The 22,733-nt window shown below is 57.3% G+C and overlaps 2 protein-coding genes across 11 annotated transcripts in view; both read left to right on the plus strand.

Annotated features, from left to right (window-relative positions):
- The window catches only part of SPNS3 (SPNS lysolipid transporter 3, sphingosine-1-phosphate (putative)), a 91,957-nt gene that overhangs the window by 58,801 nt on the left and 10,423 nt on the right, over positions 1-22,733 (plus strand). For 7 of the 9 annotated variants that reach the window (XM_049702607.1, XM_049702609.1, XM_049702610.1 and 4 more), the window contains 5 exons: positions 1,635-1,700; positions 8,208-8,306; positions 8,407-8,584; positions 9,475-10,775; positions 12,666-12,835. In XM_049702607.1, the coding sequence (XP_049558564.1) occupies positions 1,635-1,700; positions 8,208-8,306; positions 8,407-8,584; positions 9,475-9,563 (432 nt within the window). In that variant the 3' untranslated portion in view covers positions 9,564-10,775; positions 12,666-12,835. Of the gene's footprint in view, positions 1-1,634; positions 1,701-8,207; positions 8,307-8,406; positions 8,585-9,474; positions 11,908-12,665; positions 12,836-22,733 lie in introns of those variants that run through there. The other 2 variants (XM_049702606.1, XM_033423170.2) reach the window with 2 other exon arrangements.
- Positions 18,753-22,733, plus strand: part of SPNS2 (SPNS lysolipid transporter 2, sphingosine-1-phosphate) — a 35,438-nt gene continuing 31,457 nt past the window's right edge. Inside the window, exon 1 of one of the 2 annotated variants that reach the window (XM_004267020.3) lies at positions 18,753-19,294. In XM_004267020.3, the coding sequence (XP_004267068.1) occupies positions 18,925-19,294 (370 nt within the window). In that variant the 5' untranslated portion in view covers positions 18,753-18,924. The remainder of the gene's footprint in view (positions 19,295-22,733) is intronic. The other variant, XM_049702604.1, reaches the window with a different exon arrangement.

The following is a 22,733-nucleotide window of genomic DNA, read 5'->3' on the forward strand; positions in this document are numbered from 1 at the left end:
TGGGTGCCTTCCAGCCTCTTCGCCTCTGCTCACTACGGTTCTCTGCCTGGCACGGCCTCGGGGCCCTTCCAGACCCATGCTGATGCAGCCCATCCTTCGGGGCTCTGCTCAATGCCACCTCTACCTGGAAGCCCTCCGCATCCTGGGCTTTCCTCTGACTTCCCTCTTGCCAGGCTCGCCCAGCACTGTGGTCTCTGGGACCTCTTGGAGTCTCCCCCCGACCTCACCGACAGCTTCCTGCCCCTCACCTTGCCGCAGGGGAGAGGGGCTCACCAGAAAGTGACTTGATGTGTGACCGTCGGCCTGAGTCTTCTCATGTGTGGAGTGGATGTAATGATACGTGTCTTATGAGGTGGCTGAGAGCTGGATGGGTGACAAAAGTGGACACGCCTGGCGCGCAGTCAGTGTGCAGGCAGTGGGCCTTCGGTTCCGCGGTCCTGGGTGCTTGTAGGCCTTTGGGATCCAGAGCCTGGGCTGCCCCAGGCACAGCCCCGTGACTCCAGGAATGACTAATTCCACTCCAGCAATAAGCCCTTAGAAGCTCTGAGAAATGAGACTTTCCCCCTCCTTCTTGCCGCTTCATTAAACTCTTCTTGAGTGAGTGGAATGAGGATTGTCCTAATCCTTTGGCACGAGGTGGGGGGTTCAGGGAGCTGGGAGAGACAGGTACACAGCGGCCTCCAGATGGCGAGGCGGAGGGTGGGCACACAAGGTTATCCCAGCCCCACAGGTGCCCGGGGTGGGGGTGGGCACTGGACGGGGGCTGGAAGCCTCGTGTTTCAGGATGGCTTTGCCCTGGGCCAGCTGGCAACCTCAGACGAGCCCTGGCCCTGACCCGGGCACAGTTTACTGTCTCAGACTTGCTCACCTCCCTGTGCTGCTCTCGGGGTCTGGGAAGGGGAAGGCCTAGGAGGGGCTGTTGATAGGAGGCCCGGACTGGGCAGTCTGGCTGGCATGCAGTAGACACCTCCTTAGTGTACACAGGCCTTAGGGGAACAAAGGGGAGGGTGGGCAAGTCCTGGACCTTTCTCCTCTGTTTCTCCACCTTTATTTATTTATTTATTTAAAAAAAATACTTATTTATTATTTATTTATTTTGGATGTGCCGGGTCTTAGTTGCGGCACATGGGGTCTTTAGTTGCAGCATGTGGACTTGTTAGTCGCAGCATGTGGACTCTTCGTTGCAGCACACATGCAGGATCTAGTTCCCCGACCAGGGATTGAACCCGGGCCCCCTGCATTGGGAGCACGGAGTCTTACCCGCTGGACCACCAGGGAAGTGCCTGTTTCTGCACCTTTAAACGCGGCCTGGGAGTCCTGGCTGCCTCCCTGGGTGACCTCAGTGGCTAGACCCTGGGGGCCGTCCATCAGGGGGAGTGCTCTTCCCAGGCCCGGGCCCTGGCACTCCTCTCTGGGTCACGGCTGCCAGTCTGCCCAGATGGGAATGTCTACCCACTCTGGAGGCTGTCGCAGCTGGGAAAACAGTTGCAAACCTCACCCACCCCAGTAAGTCTCGATGGGTCCTTCCTCTGGGCAGCCTCAGTCTCCTTCTCCACAGGTGGGAAGAAACAGCGCGGGGAGGGGCTGGTGACTGAGATCCAGGGAGCCTCATCCTGGCCACCCTTTGTTCACAGGTGTTCCTGGCCTTCGGGGAGCTGCTCCTGTCCTGCAACTGGGCCGTGGTTGCTGACATCCTGCTGGTAGGTGTGAGAGTCGGAACGGAGGGCTGGTCCTGGGGCCTCTCGAGCAGGGGCAGCTGGAGTCTGTCCTGCTCAGAGCAGGACTTCTGCTGTTGAGTGGCCTAGAGGCCAGGAGGGGCTTCAGAGACCATGGGGTAGGGGACCAAGGTCAATGAACAGTCACCTTGGACCAGGGTCCTCCCTGACAGTCTCAGACATATCCTTTGACCATCACTCCCATTTTATAGATGAGCAAATGGAGGCTCAGAGAGGGCAGGTGCCTGAACCAAGGTCACACAGCCTGCAGAGGCTCTGAGCCAAGACTGTGGCCCGGGTTTTCTTTTTTTTGCGATACACGGGCTTCTCACTGCTGCGGCCTCTCCCGCCGCGGAGCACAGATTCCAGACGCGCAGGCCCAGCGGCCATGGCTCACGGGCCCAGCTGCTCCACGGCACACGGGACCCTCCCGGACCGGGGCACAAACCCGTGTCCCCCGCATCGGGAGGCGGACTCTCAACCACTGCGCCACCAGGGAAGCCTGGGCCCGGGCTTTTTGACTCTCTCTTTCTTGACTGCAATTCTCAGCAAGCAGGCTCCTTGGCCTCCACTCTGGGTGTGCAGACAGGGATGCTGGACTTCAGGGCCACAGAGCCCAGGTGGGTCCAGGCCACCCCAGCTCCCATATCATGGGCTGCAAGGCAAGGGGCCAGCTCAGGCTATAATGAGGGCTGATGCTATCCTGACCCCATGACTGCTAGGTCCAGAGTCTAGCAAGACCCTCCCTGAGCCTCACACTCTCCGTCCAGCCTCCCTGCCTCCTTCTAGGAGAAGTGCAGGGAAACTTTTTGAACACTGAAGGGCTGTGCCCTTGTGGATTACACAGGGTCCCAGACCTAGGGACACCCCAAGAGCCCTCCTCCTGCCTCCTGGTAGTCCAGGGCTGGGTGGGCATGAGGGAACCAGAGCAGCTTGCAGTCGGCTGAGAGCTGTCCTGAAGGGGGTCTAGTGCAGGGGCACGAACCTGGATTCAGGAAACAGACCTGGGATTCAGCCCTGCTTCTGCCACCTACTAGCTGTGTGTGACCTAGGCAAGTCACTTTGTGTCGCCGAGCCTCAGATTCCTTGTGTGGAAAATGGAGATGAAAATACCTCCTGGATTACTGTGAGGGTGAAATGAGATTATCCATGTAAAGCTTTTGCCCTGTTCCTGGCACAGAGAATGCTGGCTGGGATTCTGACAGCAAGTTAGTGGTTCCTACTTTCTCATCTTCCATCTCCCAGAGAAATCCTGGCATCCTGGAATCTGAGTTTGAAAGGGCTGTGGGGAAGTGTAGTCATTTAATTAGCCAACAAAACCTGCTTGAATACTGCTGTGGACGGGAGGCTCACTCTCTGTCTAGATGCTCTGGCCCTCTTCTTGGCCCAGGCTCAGTGGATGTAGACAGGGCTGTCCTGTCTTTGACTCCTGGGTGGGTGTATCAGCTGCAGGGCTGGCGCGTCTTCTCTTTTCCTCCTTCCAGGCAGGAGACTTGGGCTCCATCCCAGACTCAGCCATAGACTTGCTGAATGGCCTTGGGCCTCAGTTTCCTTGTCTATAAAAAGGGGTAATCATGGGCTTCCCTGGTGGCGCAGTGGTTGAGAGTCCGCCTGCCGATGCAGGGGACACGGGTTCGGGAAGATCCCACATGCCGCGGAGCGGCTGGGCCCGTGAGCCATGGCCGCTGAGCCTATGCATCCGGAGCCTGTGCTCCGCAACGGGAGAGGCCACAGCAGTGAGAGGCCCGCGTACCGCAAAAAAAAAAAGGGGGTAATCATAACCAGCCTGGCGGGGTAAGCAAGATAGCCTGAAGGAAAGCCCTCTGTATGTGGAATCGTGCTGGCAAATCCTTTATTTTTGGGCCAAGCTGTACAGCATGTGGCACCTTACTTCCCCGACCAGGGATTGAACCCGTGTCCCCTGCATTGGAAGTGTGGAACCGCTAGGGAAGTCCCAGGCAAACGTTGTCTTGAGTGGGGCTGCCCACTTGTCCTCTGAATCCTGCCCCCTGCAGCTTCCTCCACGTCCCCCCCTCCCCCCGCCTGCTCCCTGCTGCACACGGCAGCCCTGCAGATATGTGAAGACTGCGCCTGTGTGTGCTCCCCCACCACCACCGTGTCTGTGTTTGCAGGAATGATTAACCTGGCAGAGCCAGGCTCTTTGTAGAGCTGTGTGTGGGCTGGGGACAGGCGAGGAGGGGTGAGGGGGCCAGTCAGCCATAGTCTGAGCCATCTGGGTCTGCTGGGGAGCTGGCTGGCACTGCCCAGGGGGCCGGGCTGGACGTGATCCAGCCTACTTAGTGTTCCCCACGGTCCTCCCCTGGCTTGGAGGCCTCCAGCCCCTAAAGCTTAGTGGGGCCTGTCATCCCAGGAAGGCTTCTAGTCCCCCTTCCCCTGCCTCCCCACCTTCCCAAAGCCCCTCAGTGGAGGACAGCCTTGTGACACTTTGGTGGCCGGAGCTGGACCAGTCCCTGCGGTTCTTGGAGCTCAGTCCCCTGACAGAGAGAGGGGGAAGGCTCCAGGGGGGAGTGGTGTCCGGCAGCGGGGGGCTCCCAGCTGTGGGGTGGAGGGCAGACAGATGGCAGCTGGGGGCAGGGTGAGGAAGGGTGGGAGGTGACATGACCTGGAGAGTAAGAAGCTGCGCAGGGGAGAGGAGAGAGAGGGTGGTAGCTGGAGTTGGCAGGTCATAGGTAGCTGGGGTTGCTTTTCTAGAGGTGAGGCAGGAGCAGGCTCCAGGGGCCCAGAGGGGAGATGGGTGGAGAGAGGCCAGCAGGGGGTGGGATGGGGCTGGGGAGGAAGTAGCGTGCAGCAAGGCAGGGGCAGGAAGTGTGGCGACACTGGTGTGGCAGGAAGTGCAGGGAGGTCCCTGCTGGCTGCCCTCGCTCCTGAAGCACAGAAGGTGAGAGGGCAGCAGAGCCCAGGAGCCAGGATTCTGGAACAGTCCATCTGCTTCCACTCCCAGTCCTGCACCTCTCTGGCTGGCCTTGGTTTGCTCAAGTGTGCAGAAAGGTGGTACCTACCTACCAGTTACGCCCAGGCTACGCGGGCAGAGTGAGCTAAGCCTGTATCACGCACGTTCCTGCGGGGTTGCGGTGGGCTCCATGGCCCCATGTCAGTCCTGCCTCAGGGACACGGCTCTCTTTGATCTGCTTATCCACAAGGAGGAGAACCCAGATTCTCTCTGGGGAAGAGACCTCAGGGGCTCTTCAGTGGTTCCCAAACTTCACTGAGCCTAAGAATCAGGTTTGGGGGAGCTTGTTACAAATTCAGCTTCCAGGCCCTCTGTCTTCAGGGTCTGATTCAGTTGGGTCTGTGTTGGGTTGAGGGGTCTGCATTGCTGTCGAATGTCCTGCGTGATCCCGGTAGAGCCGTTCCTCAGAACGCACTGGAAAACACTTGTCTAGTGTAGCCAGCTCCCCAGCTCGTAAACCCTCTGCGACATTCTGACTAGTGCAGTCCGTCCTCTTGTTCACCTACTCTCTGACGGGGAGCTCACTCTTTGCACGCTGGGAAGCCCCTACCTCCTGGTGGGTGAGTTAGTAAAAAGGACCTTGGCTCGTCACAGCCAAGACCCACTTCAGACCCACCTCCGGCAACCTCCCCCTGCCCGGCGGGGCCTCGGAGCGCCTTGCTTCCTGGAAGGCTGGAGAGTGTGTCTCCCCAGATGAACTCCCTGCTTCCCCAGACCTACTGATGGGGTCTCTGGCTCCCTCCACACCCTCCTGTCTGTCTGGGCCCCGCTCCAGCTTACCCACCCCCAACCGTGGGGAGTAGGGTAGAAGGGGGACTCGCTCCAGGTCTGTCCTCCAGGGTGCTGGAAATCCGCCCCCAGGCTCACCTCCCACCTCCTCAGCACATCGCCACCCCCTCCTGCTGGGGGCTCATCACCCTCCTGGTCTCCATGCTTCCCTGCTCTGCCTGCTGCCCCTAGGTAGCCGTCTGCTCACTTGTCTGTCTCACCCTGCCAGGGGTGTCTGGGTGGGAGGGCTGAGTGGGGAACGTGAGGCAGGCTGCCAGGGAGTCTGCACCTGGTGACTGGTGCAGTAACCAGTAACCGACTCTCTGCACTCCCTTGATACGCGCCCTGGATTGGCGCTGGTTATGCCCCTGTATATAAAGGGAACAGCTCTTCTACGAAGGGCGAGTCAAAAACAGAGGGGTTTTTATCTCGGAATAGAGTGTGCCTGGGGTTTGGGGAACCCAAAAGCCTCTGAACTTCTAAAATTACCTGCTGGGCTCTCTAGCTGCTGGTGGGGCCCAGCCTTGACCCTTGGCTACGTGGAGACCCTGGGGACCCAGAACAGGCAGGGGGAGACCTACCTCTCTCGCCACTGGCATCAGGGGCTGGTCCAGGTCCCGCAGGTTGGAGTTCCTGGGAGGGGAGGAAGGGAGGGTCCAACCAGCCCCTGCACGGACTTTTTTGGACACTCAGAGTCCATCTTCTAGGAGGCCCTGCCCTTCTGCCCAGAACCACCAGTGAGTAATCACATAATTATGGGGTGAGAAGGAAGCACTTGGGGAAGGTGCAAAGCTGTGGTCAGTTCCTTCTCAGGCTTGTTGGCAGGTCTAGGTGATGGGTGGGAGGCCCGGCCTCTCTCACCACCTGGACAGAGTGGCTCAGCGCCGGTGACCCCAGGACCAGCCGGTCACCCTCAAGAGTGACTCTTACTGCCCTGCCCACCCACAAACCCCTCTCTCCAGTCCCCGGGCTCTGGCCTTCACACCTTGGCTCCCACCGTCCCCTGTCTGGAGTTCCCTTCCCTGCTCTCGCTGCCAGTTAGCGGTCTTCGGGGCTTGGGGTGAGCTTCTCCTCTTGGTTCTTCTCACTGATTTCCAAATGTTCTACAAAAAATGCGCCAATATTGCTGGAAAGTTTCTTTCTTGCTTCTAACAGCAGAATGGTCAAAGGTCAGACCCTGGAGAAGAAGGCCTGGGATCAAATCTCAGCCCTACTATTTCCTGGCTGGGTGACCCTGGGCAAGTTACTCACCCTCTCTGTGGAGGGTTTCCCATCTGTAACATGTGGCTAGTAATCGTATCTCCCTCATGGGTTGGTTGAGTGGATATATAAGATATATATATATATGTATATGAGATACAGAAAATGCATACAGGAAGCATTTAATACATGTTAATTATTATAATAATTATTATCATCGTTATTATTCTCTGATGGGCTCAGATTATGGACAGCTAGGCCTTGGGGCTAAGGCTCTGGGGTGAGACGTTTCCCTGTGGCTGCCCTGTTGGGACTGTGTGACGTGTGGCTTCTACTTGAACCTCCTGCCTCCCTCCCCTCCCGTGCTGCAGCCCTGGGTTCTGGCAGGGCCTCTCCTGAGACCAGTCTCCATGATGGTTCTACTTGACTTATTGAGTTGGCAAACTTTCAGCTAGTCCCCTCTGTGCCTGGTGCCTTGCTGAACCCCAGGGACCCCAAGAGAACTTAGGCAGGAGCTTTGCTGCTGGACAAGGTAAGGGTAAGGGGAGGAGGACCATGAACCTTCCAGCTGAGGGGGATGTGCCTTCAGTTAGGGGTGCGCACGAGCTGGGGGAGCTCAGGGCAGGCACCTGAACTCTGGGAAGGCTTCACAGAGGCGGTGACCCAAAGGCAGGCACCTGAACTCTGGGAAGGCTTCACAGAGGCGGTGACCCAAAGGTCAGTCCTGAAGGACGAATGGGGATGCTCCAGCTGGACCAGAGAGGGGAAGGCTTGCCAAGCAGAAGGCACAGCATGTTCAAATGCCTGGAAGCTTTCTGCCCCTTAGAATCATAGGGCATGATTTCAGCCTGATGTCCTCCAGGTATCAGATGAGGAATGATAATGAAAGTAACCCTTTATGTAGGTACTATTATTATCCCCATATGGGGTTGAGGAGTCCGAGGCACAGAAAGGTGAAGTGACTTGCCCAAGGTCACACAGCTAGTGAGTTGGGGGTTGTCTGGGATTGGAACCCAGACAATCTGACTCTGGAATTCATATTCTTAACCTCCCAAGTGGGCCTTTTCAGCAAGCCTGCCTTCGGTCTCTGCCCAGAGGGGCTTCTTGAGATGGGGGCTGAGCCCTCCACACCACTCCGCCCAGGCGCCCACACGTGCAGGCGCCTAGCTGTGCACCCGCTCTTCACCCCACAGCCCACACTGCTGCCTTGTGGGCCCCTGAGCTGGGACACACCTGCCCCATCACTGTTGTCACAGCCATGCCTGGTTGCCCTGATTTAACAATGAATCCTCAAGAGGGGTGGCCTTCATCAGGGACCTGGCAGCTCCATCCCAGGGGACCAGGGAGCCTTCCTGAGCCTCCAGGCGACCTGATGGCTCAGTGGTGGGGCTTCAGGCATTGGGTTCGTCGACCCCCTGCCATCCCACTCTCTTGGCCAGCCTGTCACCCTGCCAGGCTGGTCCTTGGCAGCCGGGGGACAGAATAGGGCATGAGGGGGCACCTACTCCTTGCCCTCGCTTGGGGAGCTCCCTTGGTGCTTCTGTGTTTTGCAGTCCGTGGTGGTACCCAGGTGCCGGGGGACGGCAGAGGCGCTTCAGATCACAGTGGGCCACATCCTGGGAGATGCCGGCAGCCCCTACCTCACTGGACTTGTAAGGCTGGGTGGATGGCAGGGGTCCAGGGAGGAAGTGCACTTGAAGGCCTGGAGGCTGGTCTGGTGGGCCCGACAGACCCAGCCTGTCTCCTCTGCAGATCTCCAGCGCCCTGCGGGCTGCGCGTCCCGACTCCTACCTGCAGCGCTTCCTCAGCCTTCAACAGAGCTTCCTGTGCTGCGCCTTCGTTATCGTCCTGGGTGGTGGCTGCTTCCTGCTGACTGCACTGCACCTGGAGAGAGACCAGGCCCAGGCCCAGGCCCAGGCCCGGCAGACAGGTACCCCTGCCACCTTGCACCCATACCAGGCTCAGGGCTGACCCTATAGGAGCAGGATCACCACCCACCCGCTGAGCCCCTGGCTAGTTTATTTGTTCATCCATTCACCCATAGTTATTACGTCCCTGCTATGTGCCAGGCAAGGTTGCAGATGCTGGGGAGTGGACACCAAGTCCGAGCCCCCATGAAGCGAAACAAACAGAAGAAGTAGAAGATAGAGTATGTTCAAGGTGATAATTGCTACGGAGAGACATAAAGCAGGAAAGTGGGGAGAGAGGAACAGGTGGGGGCAGGTTGCAGTTTTTGAAAGGGTGGTCAGAGAGGTCCGCACTGCGCGGGGACTGAGTCATGCAGCTATCTGGGGGAAGGTGCTCCTGGCAGGGGGAAAAGCTAGTGCAAAGGCCCCGAGGTAGGAATGGACCTGTTGTGTTTGAAGACTGGCAAGGAGGCCAGTGTGGCTGGAGCCAGGAGCAAGGGGGCCAGTGGTTGGGACGAGGGTGACAGTAATGGGACCAGAGCGTGGGGGCTTTGGGGGCCTTTGCAGGGACTGAGGCCTTACACAGAGCGAGATGGGAGCTGCTTTCTGGTTTCCAGTGCACAAGCCCCAGGGTGTCTGATTTACATCCTAAAAGCACCACTCTGGCGCTGCTGTGTTGAGAACAGACTGCAGGGGGCTAGTGTTGAAGCAGAGACGCCACAGGAGGCCCTGCAGCCGTCAGGGGAGAGCAGCGGGGCTGGGACCATGGTGGGGGCATTGAAGGTGGGGAGAACGGGTCGGATCTGGAATTTATTTTGAAAACGGAAGCTAGAGGATTTCATGACAGGCTGTGCCCAGGCCTCGTCCCCAAACTCCTTTGCCTCCTTTGGGGCTGAGCGATTTCTTCCCACAGGGATCCCCGACAGCAAGGACGTGCACAGCGAGGCCATGGAGAGCCAATGCCTGCTTCCCAGCACCGGTGCCTCCCCAGAGGACCCCTGAGGCCCCTGCCTTGCAGCGAGGAGGTCCCACCCACCCTGCTCGCACCTTTCTGGGCGGCCTCCACTGTATCAGTGCCTCTGCCCACCTTTGACTGCGGCTCCGGGACCCTGGCCAAGCTGCACCTGCCACTTCTTCACTCCCAGCTAGAGAGCTGGCAGCGCCTGTGGCTGGGCTGGGAATTGAGCTGTCAGCACCCTCGGTGGGAGGCCTGAGCCTGTGCCTGCACCCCGCACGAGGCCACGCCAGCGCGGGTCCCTCAGCCTGGCTGCTGGCGGCCCGATTAAAGTGTGGCCAGTACAAAGCCCGTGGATATAGGCCTTTGGACCTATGTTATTTATAGCCTCAAGGTGTCTCTGCTGGGATTAGAAGCAGGAGACGGGGAGGTGGGCAGTCTGGGCCAAGGATGCAGGGCTGCTCAGCATGGGCCTCTGGGCGTCCGCACCCTGGACCACCTGCTGTGACCCAGGTTCCCCAGTCTGCAGGGGCAGCCCTCTGCGTGCGTTCACCCTCTGAACAAGTGGGGGCTGAATCAGTAGTCTTGAAGAGAGGTTTCTACTCCGGTGCTGGTGTGGGAGTGTGGCTGCAAGAACCAAGGAGGCGCTCAGAGGAGTGCCTAGGCCTGCGCAGACCCACGCTGGGGGGCTGGCATGGCTGTGCGTGAGCGCCCTGCTCTGCATCTCGGCCTCCTCCCGCACGGGGAGGGCCGGCTCGCTGGGACTCGTATTTGCCCCTGGGCTCGGAGCAGCTGGGCACAGTGGGCCCCGCAGGAGATCAACAGCTTCCAGGCGGGCAGCAGTGGGGAGGCATGTCCTTTCCGCCATGAGCATAAGCAGGTCTCCCCTGCCCTGGTGCCCAGCTAGGCAATCACTGTTCACTTGCTGATCGCCACTTGCGGTGTGCCAGGCTGGGCCTGCCTCCCAGCAGCTGTGGGCAGAGCAGTGACCCAGACTCACACTCACCTCCTGACCCTTGCTTGCCGCCCCCCTGCCCCCCTGTGGTGTCCTCCCTGCCCCTTATGTTGGATGGGACAGGCTTCAGGAGCTGGACACTCCCGCTCAGCCCGCGCCTGCCACGCTCACCCCCAAGTCTCAGCGGCCCCTCAGGAGCAGCTGTCACCAGGGTGACCTCCCCTTCCACCCACGATCTGACGCTTGGCACTCCTGAAACGGCCGGCCCTGAAGTTAGGAGAGAAAGGATTCACGAGGCTGCATGGTAAGGGCTCTGCACCCAGTTACAGTGTGGGTGCGGGAGAGGGGTCCGTTCCCACACCACCAAGCGATTCTCTGACTCGCTGGGGGCCTACAATTCAACTCGACTCTGAGACTATCTACCCAGAGATAGCATCAGATTCCGCAGGGTAAGGATGCAGTGCAAAAGACTGTCCCTGTCACCCCTGTGCCACGCTTCAGATGCCAATCACAAGTCCAGGCTGTGACCAATTGTAAATCCAAGGTTCTCACAACCCCTTCCTTGGGTTCCATTAATGTGCTAGAGAACTTAGGAAACCCATTTACTCACTATATTGCCAGTTTATTATAAAGTATAGCTCAGAAATAGCCAGACGGAAGAGATGCATAGGACAGGGTATGGGGAAAGGGCGTGGAGCTTCCACACTGTCTCCAAGCACCACTCTCCCCAGATGTCCACGTGTTCACCATCCCGGAAGCTCTCCGGACCCAGTCCTTTTAGATTTTACGGAGGCTTCATTACTTAGGCATGATTGATTAAACCGTCACTGGTTGATCTCAATCTCCAGCCTCTCTCCCCTCCCGGGAGGTAGTTGGCGGGGGTGGTGGAGCTGAAAGTTCCAACCTTCTAATCACAAGGCTGGTTCTCTGGCAAGCAGCCTCATCCTTAGGTGAGTTCCAACAGTCACCTCCTTAACAAAGGAAAGACACTTTTAGGGCTCTCATCACCTAGGAAACTCCAGGGGTTTTAGGAGCTCTGTGCCAGAAACAGGATGAAGACCAAATATATATTTCTTATTAGAAATCACAGTATCATACTTAGTTTCCTCTGAGAAGGAGGCAGTCGGTCTGTGCGGGATTCACTGGCTGTGCGACCCGGGCCACTTCCCGTCTTCTCCGAGCTGCAGACTCCCCAGCTATATTTAAGAGGTGTGTTGAATGTGATTTTTCTAACCTAGACCTCATGTGATTTCTCACGGGCTGGGTCTAGGTCCACAGAAGCCCAGCTCCAGGATCTTCCTCCCTACAATCCTGGGGAGGAGAGGACCCTGTGAGATTCAGCTCCCAGGAGATGGGCAAGCGCTTCCCAAGAGTCAGCAGCTACCCCCACCTCTCCCAGCTCAGAGTCCTCAGGCTGGGGAGAGAGATCAGAAACATGCGTTGGTACCAGTGGGTGCCCATCTTGGTGGTGGACAGTGACTCCAACCCTGCCCTTGGACCTCACAGCCCCAGAAGGAACAGGGAAACGCTTGGCTGGGCCAAGTGAGGCACACCTATGGGCAGAAGAAGGGGTTACATCCCTCAGAAGCGTTGAGGAGTCAGCCTAGGAGCTGGTAAAAAGCCAGAGGTGTGGGGAAGGGAATCCCTGGTGGATAGAACAGGCCGAAGTGCAGGGGATGGGGCAGAAGATACGTGATGAGTCACAGAGAGGTGTGGTGTGGTCAGAAGGGAGGGGGTATGTGTGTTTTGGGGGAGAGAGAGGGAGCGGGAGAGACTGGCTGGGACCAGAGGGCTCAGATGCCAGCCGAGGAGCTGGAGCATGAATCCTGTAATCAGGGAAGTTCTTTCTGACTCAAGTGCTTTCTGGGGTTTGGGTTGCCAGGCAGGGCAGGGTGGTGCTTTCTGGGACTGAGCTAGACAAAGTGCCCCGCCAGGAGTTTATACGATGTTATCATCCAAAGTGTTTGGAGGCGGGGCAGGAGCAGGGCGGGCTGGCAGACTCTGGGAGGAAGGGACCAGTATCTGTTCTGCAAGCAACCCGACCCCAGCTGTACTCAGCTCCCACCCCTTGCCTCTCCGGGGCTGGTCACTCAGACCTCACTGTGCTGAGGTCGCAGGTATAGGTCTCTGAGAACCCAGCCACTCGGGCTAGGCAGGAGGAGTGGTCAATAGAACGCACCTTTCTGGCCAAGAGGGCACTTGCTGGGTGATCAGTCCCTGATGCTGTGGACTCACTTGTTGGGAATGTTGATGGAGGAGCACACTGCTGAGCAGGACGAGGCCCTCAGACCTGATCTGCTCACATCATGTGTTAATTGCTCTTCCTGGACACACGCTGCATTCCAGCTCCCAGGTGTCATCCAGGTATGCAGGTGTGCTTGGTCAGCGTGCGTGTGCCTGTGCGTGCTCATCTCTGTGTTGGTGTGTGAGCACGTGAGGAGGTGTTTGTAGGGTCTGGATGAGAAAACTCTTCTTCCACCCTGACCTCAGGCTTGAAGGGTTAAACACGTGTGTCGAGATGGTCACCCCAGTCCTGGCTTGTCCCCCTGCAACACCAGACATCAGTCTGTTTCATTCCCTGAAGAGTCTATCTTTCCTCCATGCCTGGGTGGGCCTGTGAGCCTTCTGGTTTAATGCAGCTGCAGGAGGCAACCAGAGGTGGTTGGAGCCAAGCCTTATCTGACACAGGGAGGTATGGGACTGCACGTGCTCTTTCTGTGGGACCACATCAGTTAAGGTTGTAGGGTGGTGTGCAACAGAAACTGACTGATATCTTAAGCAAGAAAGGGATTTGTTGAAGACCTCGGGAGCTCACTGTGAGCTCTATGGAAAGATTGGAGATTCAGGGGCCAGGGCTCCAGGGCCATCTTATTGGGACATTTTCTCCCTATTCTTTTTCCTAGGCTGGCCCAGCAATATATTTTTTTGTTTACATATTTGGGTTCCATGTAAAAGTTTGAGAAAAGGGCTGTTCTGCTAAAAAAAAAAAACAAAAACCAAAATGCTGATCCAATACACCTTTGAGGCCATCTGCACTGGAATGTGAATTAAAGGCCTAGAGTGGTGTCCTGTGACATCAGATTTAAAGCCCTGGCTGAGAGAGTCCAGTTGGATCCTACGCCCATGCCTTGATTTATAGCTCCATTAAGACCAGGAAACCAGGGTCACTTAGCAAGGGAAATGGACATTGAGCATCAAAATAAAACATCAGTGAAAGAAAACAAGACCAGAAAAAACAAACCCACAAAAACCAACGACTGTGTCCATTACAGTGATCCTGGGCAGGCCACTGGCCTTCTCTCAGATGCAGCCTCTCACGGGACAGGGAAGAGGCTGGACTCAGTGTCCTTCAAGGGATTCTTCACTTCTCATAGTCTGAGTCCAATCAAAGGAGATCGGAGCGTCTGTAATTCAGAAAGTGTTAAGGATGTTCAAAAGACAGAACAGGAACTTCTGTGTTAGTGGGGACTCAGAGGCATCTGTTCTGAGCAGGAGAGAGAGGCAGAGACGAAGCGTTCTGAGCAAAACTCGTGAGGCAGGCCCAGGCTGGGGGATGGAGGGGCTCCAAGAAGTCCTCAGCTTGGCAACAGCGGGAGCAGAGAGGAGGTGTCCTCTCCCTACCCGTGGGTGGTGCCCTGTGGAGAACGTATTCAAAGGGTGGGAGGGAAATGGCACAGGGAAGCTAATGGAGGGTGGAGTCAATCAGGGAGAAAATGCCTTTACCAGAAGGGCCCGGAGAGGAATCTGGCTGGTTCTGAGTCACGCAGAGCAACAGATACATGATGCAAATCAGCACACACTTACTGAGCACCTGCTAAATGTCATTTACTCATTCAGTCACAAACATTCTCTGAGCACCTCCACTGTCCTGGACAGCGGAAATGAATCAGACAGCGTATGGGCCCTTAAGGCTCACGATCTGTTGTTGGGCCGGTGGAGGGGAGTGGTGGACTCATGTACAAACATAGTCAGCACAATGAGTTTGCTGTGATGGAGGAGGGATACACAGGTTACTCAAGTAACCTAGGGGAGGAATTGACAATTGAAACAAGCAGGTCAGGGAGGGCTTCCTGGAGGAAGTCATGGCTGTGCTGGATTTCTGAAGGACTAATGGGAGGAGTGACCTAGGTAGACAGCATAGGCAGAGCAGGACTAAAAAGCCGGGGGAGGGGGCTGCCCAGGGGACGCTCTCCGTGGTCCTGAACCATCAATGTGTTAGTCGGACAAGGGCTTTTGTGTTGAGGGGAGAGCGGGGACTAGGGACAACTGCCCCCAATTCCTGCCACTCCTCTGGGCTCCAGGAAGTATAACTATGAGCGAGTTCAGGGAGATCAATTTTCAGTGTAGACGAGTGTAATTTTGAGAGATGGGCTGTAGGATCTAAAGCTGGAGATTGGCATGGGTCATGAAGGGTTATCGGAGATCATGTTAAGGAACTTAGATATTTTTTAAAAATTAATTTTATTGAAGTATAGTTGATTTCCAATGTCATGTTAATTTCTGCTGTACCGCAGAGTGTTTCACTTATACATATATATATTCTTTTTCATTTTCTTTTCCATTATGGTTTATTACAGGATATTGAATATATAGTTCCCTGTGCTATACAGTAGGACCTTGTTGTTTATCCATTCTATATATAATAGTTTGCATCTGCTAATCCCAAACTCCCAATCCATCCCTCCCTCACCGCCCCCCCAACTTGGCAACCACAAGTCTGTTCTCTGTGAGTCTGTTTCTGTTTCGTAGATAGGAACTTAGATATTTTTAATCCTGTAGGCAGTGGGGAGCCATGGAAAAGTTTTGTGCAAGGTAGTGGTTGGTTGTATGTGTGATTTAGAAAATTACTGGCAAAAAATATGAAGAAAAGACTGGACGGGGGACTTCCCTGGCAGTCCAGTGGTTAAGACTCCGCGCTTCCACTGCAGGGGCTGTGGGTTCGATCCCTGGTCGGGGGACTAAGATTTCACATGTGGCTGAAAAAAAAAGAAAAGAAAAAGACTGGAGGGGAATGTTGGAACAGGTGGTGTTCATCTTTAAAAGGGTCCAAGTGAGACATGGAGAGGTTTGAGCTAAGTCCATGAGCAATTGGGACCCTGGGAGATATTAAAGAGAAAAAATGGACAGGCCCTAGAGGTGGGAGTTGAGGGAGAGGAAGGAGTCCCAAATGGCTCCCAGGTTCCCAGCTCAGTGACAATGTGGATGCCGCTGCTATTGTCAAGAGATAAATGATACTGGGTGGGAGCAGGTTTAGGGGAAAGACGATGAGTTCAATCTTGGATGTGCTGAGTTTAAGGCGCTGGGGGATATCTAGGGGGGAGTGTGCAGGAAACTGCATGTGGACCTAGTGCTCGGACATGAGGCCACATCTAGAGATGGAGGTTGGGGTGTCCTAGGGAGGTGGATAATTGTTGAAAGCCCAAGCACGGGTGAGAGGCTGCCAGGGGAGAGTGTGCCATGTGAGCAGGGAGGAGACTGAGGCTGAGCCCTGGAGACACTCCTGTGTAGGGAGGTGGGCAGAGGGGAGGTGGACTGAGCTCCCAGGTGGCAGCCGTGGGGGAGCCAGTATTTCTCAGAGCGTGTTCTGCAAAGCTGTAGTCATCTTACGAGATGTTCTGTGGTCTAGTACACATGGGGACAGGGCAGCCTATGCTTCCCCATGGGAGACTCCCAGTGTACACTCTCAGATTACAGACTCTGAAAAAGTTCCTCAGTTAGGAAACCTAATTCTCTGTGTTTATCCCACCATTTCCCAAATATACTTGCCCTTGGGACACTGGCCACTAATGAAACGTGCCCCATTTGTTTTGAAATTATGGTCTAGACCTAATGAACGAATATCAGAAGGCCCTTTAGCCATCATTGAGTTCAGCCTCCCATCACGTTGATGAGAAAGCTCTGTCCTGGAGAAGCTAAGAGCATCGCTCTAGGGCAGTAGAGGAAACACTGGATTAGGGGGTAGACACACCTGGGTTTAGTGCAAGTCTCATCATTTACTAGTGACCTTAGGTAGATTACTTCTCTTCCCTGGGTCTCTTTATCTGTGAGATGAAGACAAGAACCCTACAAGTTCTCTAGCTGATGGTCCCAGAGGCTCTCAGGAGGCCACAGTGACTTGCCCAGGGCCATACAGCCCAAAAGGGCTTATTGTCCCCCCATCACCGTGCCTTTGGTGGCCCGTTATCCCACCTAAGGACCCACTCTAGAGAGTGCCTTTGAGTTAAAATCCCAGAAAACCCCACAGACTGGGAATGGCTGGCTTGCTTGGTGGCAGCATAGAGGTCCCCCAAATTTGAAAGGCTCAAAACTCTGCCAATTTTCCCCTGCTCCAGAGCCTACTCAGTGGTGGAAAGGCAGTACCATGGAAAGGGAATGCTCCCCTTTCTGGCTAAGGCCTAAAACTGCTCCCTGGGCAGAGCTGTGGCTGAAAGGATGAGGAATTTGGGGGAGTGGGAAGGGGACCATGGTGTTGGGCTTAGAGCCATGGTTCTGCCTTCTTCACTGCTGGACAGGCCCCTAGCTGGCCGCATCGCCCCGCTGGGCACTGTCCTTTAGCTAGCACCATCACACAGTTATGAAAGTCAGTGCCAGGGCTCAGTCCCAACCCCATGGAGCTCCTAGGTCTGTCCTTCCCTGTTTAATCACCTGCCATCCTGGGCCACCCCGTGGAACTTCCCTCACCCGGCTTTGCAGTCCTGGGCTCAGCAAACTGGAAAGAGGCAGCAAGGCAACTTTCAGAACGAAATCTGTTTTCCTAACCCTCCCGCCACAGTCATTCATACCCAACACGATGAAGCATATTTTTAGTCACTTTGCAGAATTTAAAATACACCTCGAAGGCGCCAAGAAACACCAGCTTGGGGATTAACTCTGCTCACAAGAGACGGTGGGGTGGGAGTGGGGAGGGGTGACTTGTGCTGTGTCACCCGTTGGCTATGCCATGACTCACCGTGGCCGACACCTTCACGAGATGCACCTGCCCATGGATGTGGGCTCTGGAGCAGCCTGCAGTGGGAACCGAGCTCCCAGCCCAGGCCGAAGGTATTGCACCAACCTGGGTCAGCCCCAGCCCTGCTGCCAACTAGCTGCATGTCCATGGTAGGGTCACTTATGGGCCCTGGAACCTGTGTGTGAATAACTCTGGTTTCCCAGGCTCTGTCTACTTCTAACATTATGTCCTCAGCACTCTGTACAGGATTTTCATTTCAAAGCTGCAAACGAATGGGGGAGGGAGCTTACCAAAACCACAGCCCCTCTGAGATGGGTGAGAGTGGAGATTGTGGCCCTGAATACAGAAACTACCTGACCACTCTGCACAGGAGACAGGGCGCCCCGCTCCCCCAAGGGAGGACCTGGGGGACTTCCAGACCCTTTAAATCCTATCCTCCTATCTACCCCCAGAGAGAGAAACTGAGACCCAGAGAAAGTTAGGGGTCTTGTCTAGGGTCATGCCACACACCAGGGCAGAACTGGGCTAGGACCCAGCCTCCTGTCTCCTATTGAGGGCTTTGTCGTGCGCTGCTGAAGTGTGATGCTTGCGGTTGCCCGTTGCCGTGCCCTCAGGAGAGAAGGCCCCCTTTCAATGCCCTGTTTCGTGGGTGGAGGAGGGGGCCGGTTGGAGCCCTGGCTCTCTCTGCCAGGGACTGCCTTTCTGAGGGGCAGGGGTAGGGTCTCGGTGTGCACACAGGAATGGGCCCAGCAGGAGGCAGGGGGCTGGATCTGAGCTTCCCCGGAGAGGTGGGTGACATAGCCTTCTGTGACTGGTGGAGGCCTGGGTCCCGGGCCAACCCCCCACCCGTCACGCTTCTTGGTTCTTACGCAGCCCTCCCTGAACTGATTAAATCATGGCGGGTGAGTAGCTGCTGGAAAGGCCGTGGGCCCTCCTACCCGCGCCCCTGACTTAACCGTCTGAGACCCTCTCTCCAGGATGTCCGCATGCCCTGAGCTCTAGCCTTCAGCTCTCTCCCAGAGTCTCCGCCGCGGTAGGGGGCGGGGAGGGCACTGAGTGGGTGCTGGGAAGTCCTGCTTCCCGGACGCTACTCTTAGCTCCGCAGCTCCCCACAAACCCCCTCCGGGTCCTCGTCAGCCTCGGCGGCCGCGCGGCTCCAGAGTGACTGCGCCCCCGTCGGGCGGAAGGGGCTCTGCGGCCCGGCCCTCCTCCTCCGCCCCCCGGGGGCAGCACGTGCGGGGCGGGGCTGTGGCCCGAGCCTGGGGCTGATTGGGCGCGGGCCTGGTGGGCGGGGCCGGGCCGCAGCTGTCAGAGCAGCGGCGGCGGCGACCGCGGCGCACCGGGCTGAAACGGTGGCAGCGCCGCAGCCGGGGTCGGAGCGCAGGAGCTGACGGGGCCCGGCCGGGATGGTGCAGCGGCGGCTCCTCGGCGCACACACGCACTGAGTGGGCCCAAGCTGGGCCCCGCGCCCCCCGCGCCCCCCGCCGCCCCGATCCCGGCCGGCATGATGTGCCTGGAATGCGCCTCGGCGGCGGCGGGCGGCGCGGAGGAGGAGGAGGCGGACGCGGAGCGGCGGCGCCGGCGCCGGGGGGCGCAGCGAGGGGCCGGCGGTGGCGGTTGCTGCGGGGCGCGGGCAGCGGGCGCCGCTGGAGTGGCGACCGCCGACGATGAGGTGCAGACGCTGTCGGGCAGCGTGAGACGGGCCCCTTCCGCACCCCCCAGCACCCCCAGCACCCCCAGCTGCGCAGCCGCTGCCAAGGGCCTCGGCGCTCAGCAGCCCAAACCAGCCAGCTTGGGCCGCGGGCGGGGGGCAGCCGCTGCCATCCTCAGCTTGGGCAACGTGCTCAACTACCTGGACAGGTACACCGTAGCAGGTGAGCGAGTGCCCCACCCAGCCCAAGAACCAGGACCCTCTGCCTCGAGGTACCTCGGGGAGCCTTCGGTCCCAGGCCCCCTATATCCAAGCCTTTCGTGGGGTCCCTAAGGGCCCTCCGTTCAGGCACGACTGGGCAAGTGATGCCCTGAGATCTACTGGTCCAATCCAGGGACCGGCCCCCGTACCCCCGGGCCTGGGGTTGGGGGAGTCCCCACCCCTGGAGTAGCCCGCGCGTCCTCGCCAGCCCTTGACGTCCTATCCGTTGTCCTCTTCTGCGAGAGAGTCTCCTTTGCGTCTCTCTGCGTTCTGACCTCCGCGCCCCCATCCGCCCCAGCCTCAGGTTCCCGGGCCTCTCCTCCCCTTCCCCCAGCCCAGGCTGTCTGTCGGTCCGTAGCCGGTCAGTTCCTTCCTTCCTCCGCCGTCTCCACTTCCCTGCGTGCGTGCGGCGAGTGCGCGCGTCCCTTGCGGGTGTGTGCCAGGGGGAACCAAGTGTGTGCTCGCGGGCGGCGCGGATGTGTGTGTGAGCGTGTGAGCGCGTGGCTGACAAAGGCTTGGGGCTGCGGGGAGCGGAGGGAGGGGCGGGGCGGGTCCGCGGCGCCTGGGGACCCAGGATGCGGTTTGCAGCTGGCCCTGGCTAGAGGCCCGAAGACGCCTCCCCCTGTTCTGTGTCGCTTGGGGCCTGGGGTAGGGCGCGGGCCACTGGGGCTGCCTCATCCTCTGTGAGCATCTCCGGGAATCAGCCTTGGGGAGGGGCTAGAGGTAGATAGAACAACTGAATTCTAGCCCCGGATTTTCCCCCTTGTGCTTGATGTGTGACCTTGGGCGGGTCTTAGCCTATGTTTAGGTCTGTTTCACCGTTTGTAAGGTGGTTGGTCCTCAAGCCCTTCTGGGATTCCAGTCTCCTCGCTCCCCTCCCATAGTTCTGGGGTGGGGGGCGGGGGGTGGTGGTGCCTGTGAACAGGGGTTTTCCCTAAATTGAGCTGCCCCTCCGTGGGAAGGGTGCAGCCTTGAGAGAAAGAGACTTTGGCCAGGCTAGCACGTGGGGGCTCTCTGCCATGGGAGAGCAGTGACTGGATACCTGACATCCTGGCGTGCTGGCCTAACCATAGCTTAGTAAAATCTGGAACTAGAAAAAAAAAAAAAGATGGAGGAATTTTGGACAGACTCGAAAGAGAACTAACTTTGTACCCATGGAGAGAGGCAAGCTCTGGCTTAAACCATAAAACATATGCCACCTGGGTCCCCTTCCCTAGGACTCAAGTCTCCCCCTCTCTTGAATGGGCTTTTGTGTCAAGGGGAAGGAGGAACTCTGATGGGAGAGCAGAGGCTTTCCACCTTTCCCCACTCCCACTTTCAAAACCCTTTATCTCTCTGACCCTCCCTGCGGGGTGTTGGAAGTGGGTACCAGTGGCACCAGTTTCCGGGTAGAGCTCAAGGGGCTCTTACTTCGGCCTGGTGAGCAGGAGTACCCAGCACCGCCCAAGTGCACCAGCCCCTGTGCACCAGCCCCATGGCACACACGTGTGCCCTGCTGCCTGGGACCTGGGAGCTTAGGTGCCACCCTAAAGTGGGGAGAAGTCAGAGAACACGGGGGGGCCTGTAGTTAGTGCAACATCGACTTCTGTCCGTAGATGGGCAAACCGAGGCCCTTGTCCAAGATGGCCCGGAGAGTGCGTGACAAAGCTGGTGTTCGATCTGCCTGTTTCCCGCCCTCTCAGCTGGGCAATGAATGGCCTGCTTCTAGTGCTGTAACACACTCCAATTTGTTTTTTCCTGCCCCCGACCACCCCCTCTGATATTCTTAGGGAAGCCGACTCTGCTAGGGGCTGAGGTGCGGTGGTGGGATCGGGGAGGGCTGCTGCTTATCTGCCCCCACCCCCACTTGCGTCCCAGAGTCAGAATGCGAGAACAAGATAGGAAATTTCTGGTGAATTGGTAAGGGGGGGTGGGGCAGTAGGGAGGAAGGCCCGGAAAGCTCTGTGCAAACACCGCCTGAGCTGTGCATCCCTCCCTGTCCCTCCAGGGTGGGAGCTCATGCACCACCCTGCCCCCAACACACAGCGTACACAGATTTCCTCTCCGGATAAGCCTGGCTCCCTCCCTCTCTCTTTATGGTGGATTCTCCTACCACCCCCACCTTGCTGCCAAGTTCAGTTTTCAGGAAGATTTACTGTCTCTATGGCAACTACTATGGCTTGATGTATCTTGGGAGACTGGGGGGACCACAGGGGAATGGTCATCCCTGGCCCCAGTCCACCTGTTGCTGGCTGTCCAGCTCGGACAGAGGAGGGGAGGCAGACAGTCCACTGCTCAGTCATCTTTGATATTTGCGCCCACCTGATCCCTGAGAACCTCACCATCTGGCCCTGCCTCCCCCATCAAAAAATGGGTGAGTTCCCACTCTCTTCCTTTAAATCTGTCCTGTGCACTTCTGTTTTCATGGTATAGACCAGCTCTGTCCAAAAGGGATATAAATGCAAGCCACGGATATAATTTAAAATTTTCTAGTAGCCACATTAAAAAAGTAAAAAGAATAGGTGAAGTGAATTAATAATGTATTTTATTCCACTCAATATATCCAGCATAATTCAACATGTAATCAATATAAAAGCTACTCATGGGATAGTTCGTCTACTTTTCATACTGAGTTTCAAAACTCAGCGTATTTTACATTTACAGCACACGTCAGTTTGGACTAGTTGCTATTCAGGTGTCCAACAGCCACAGTGGCTAGGGGCCACTGCAGTGGACAGTGAAGGTCTAGAGTCTTTGATTCCAGAGTTCACATCCAGGCTCTTCAACTTCCCAGCCATGTGACCTTGGGGATGTCTCCTGAGCCTTCTGGGTGATCATTTCCTCCCCTCCACCTCCCGGGGTGTGTGGCATAAATGAGAATGTCTCTTAAGCCAGACTCCTAGGAGAGCTTCACAAATGTCAGCTCCCTGCTCTTCCATGGCTCTGCCCAAGCTGTGCCCTGGCCACTGTGCCCTCCTGTTTCTCGGTTTCTGACAGTTCCTTTCAGGAAGCGTTGGCAAACCCCTCCCTTCTTCAACCAGGGCTGATCTCCATCCTGGGAACTCCAGGAGGTTCTGCCTCTGCCCTAGCATTCCCAGCGCCACCCCCGGTGATCTGGCTAATTATGGCGTCTCCGCCTCCTTGTTCTCCTCCCCCTCCTCCTCCTCCTCCCCCCCTCCTCCTCCCCCCCTCGCCCTCCTCCTCCCCTCCCCCTCCCCTCCTCCCCCTCCCCTCCCCCTCCCCTCCTCCCCCTCCCCTCCCCCTCCCCTCCTCCCCTCCCCCTCCCCTCCTCCTCCTCCCCTCCCCTTCCCCTCCTCCTCCTCCCCTCCCCCTCCCCTCCCCCTCCCCTCCTTCCCTCCCCTCCCCTCCCCTCCTTCTCCCCTCTCCCCTCCTCCCCTCCCCCTCCTCCCCTTCTTCCTCCT

Source organism: Orcinus orca, chromosome 19 (assembly GCF_937001465.1).
Source record: "Orcinus orca chromosome 19, mOrcOrc1.1, whole genome shotgun sequence".
Taxonomy (NCBI): Eukaryota; Metazoa; Chordata; class Mammalia; order Artiodactyla; family Delphinidae; genus Orcinus; species Orcinus orca.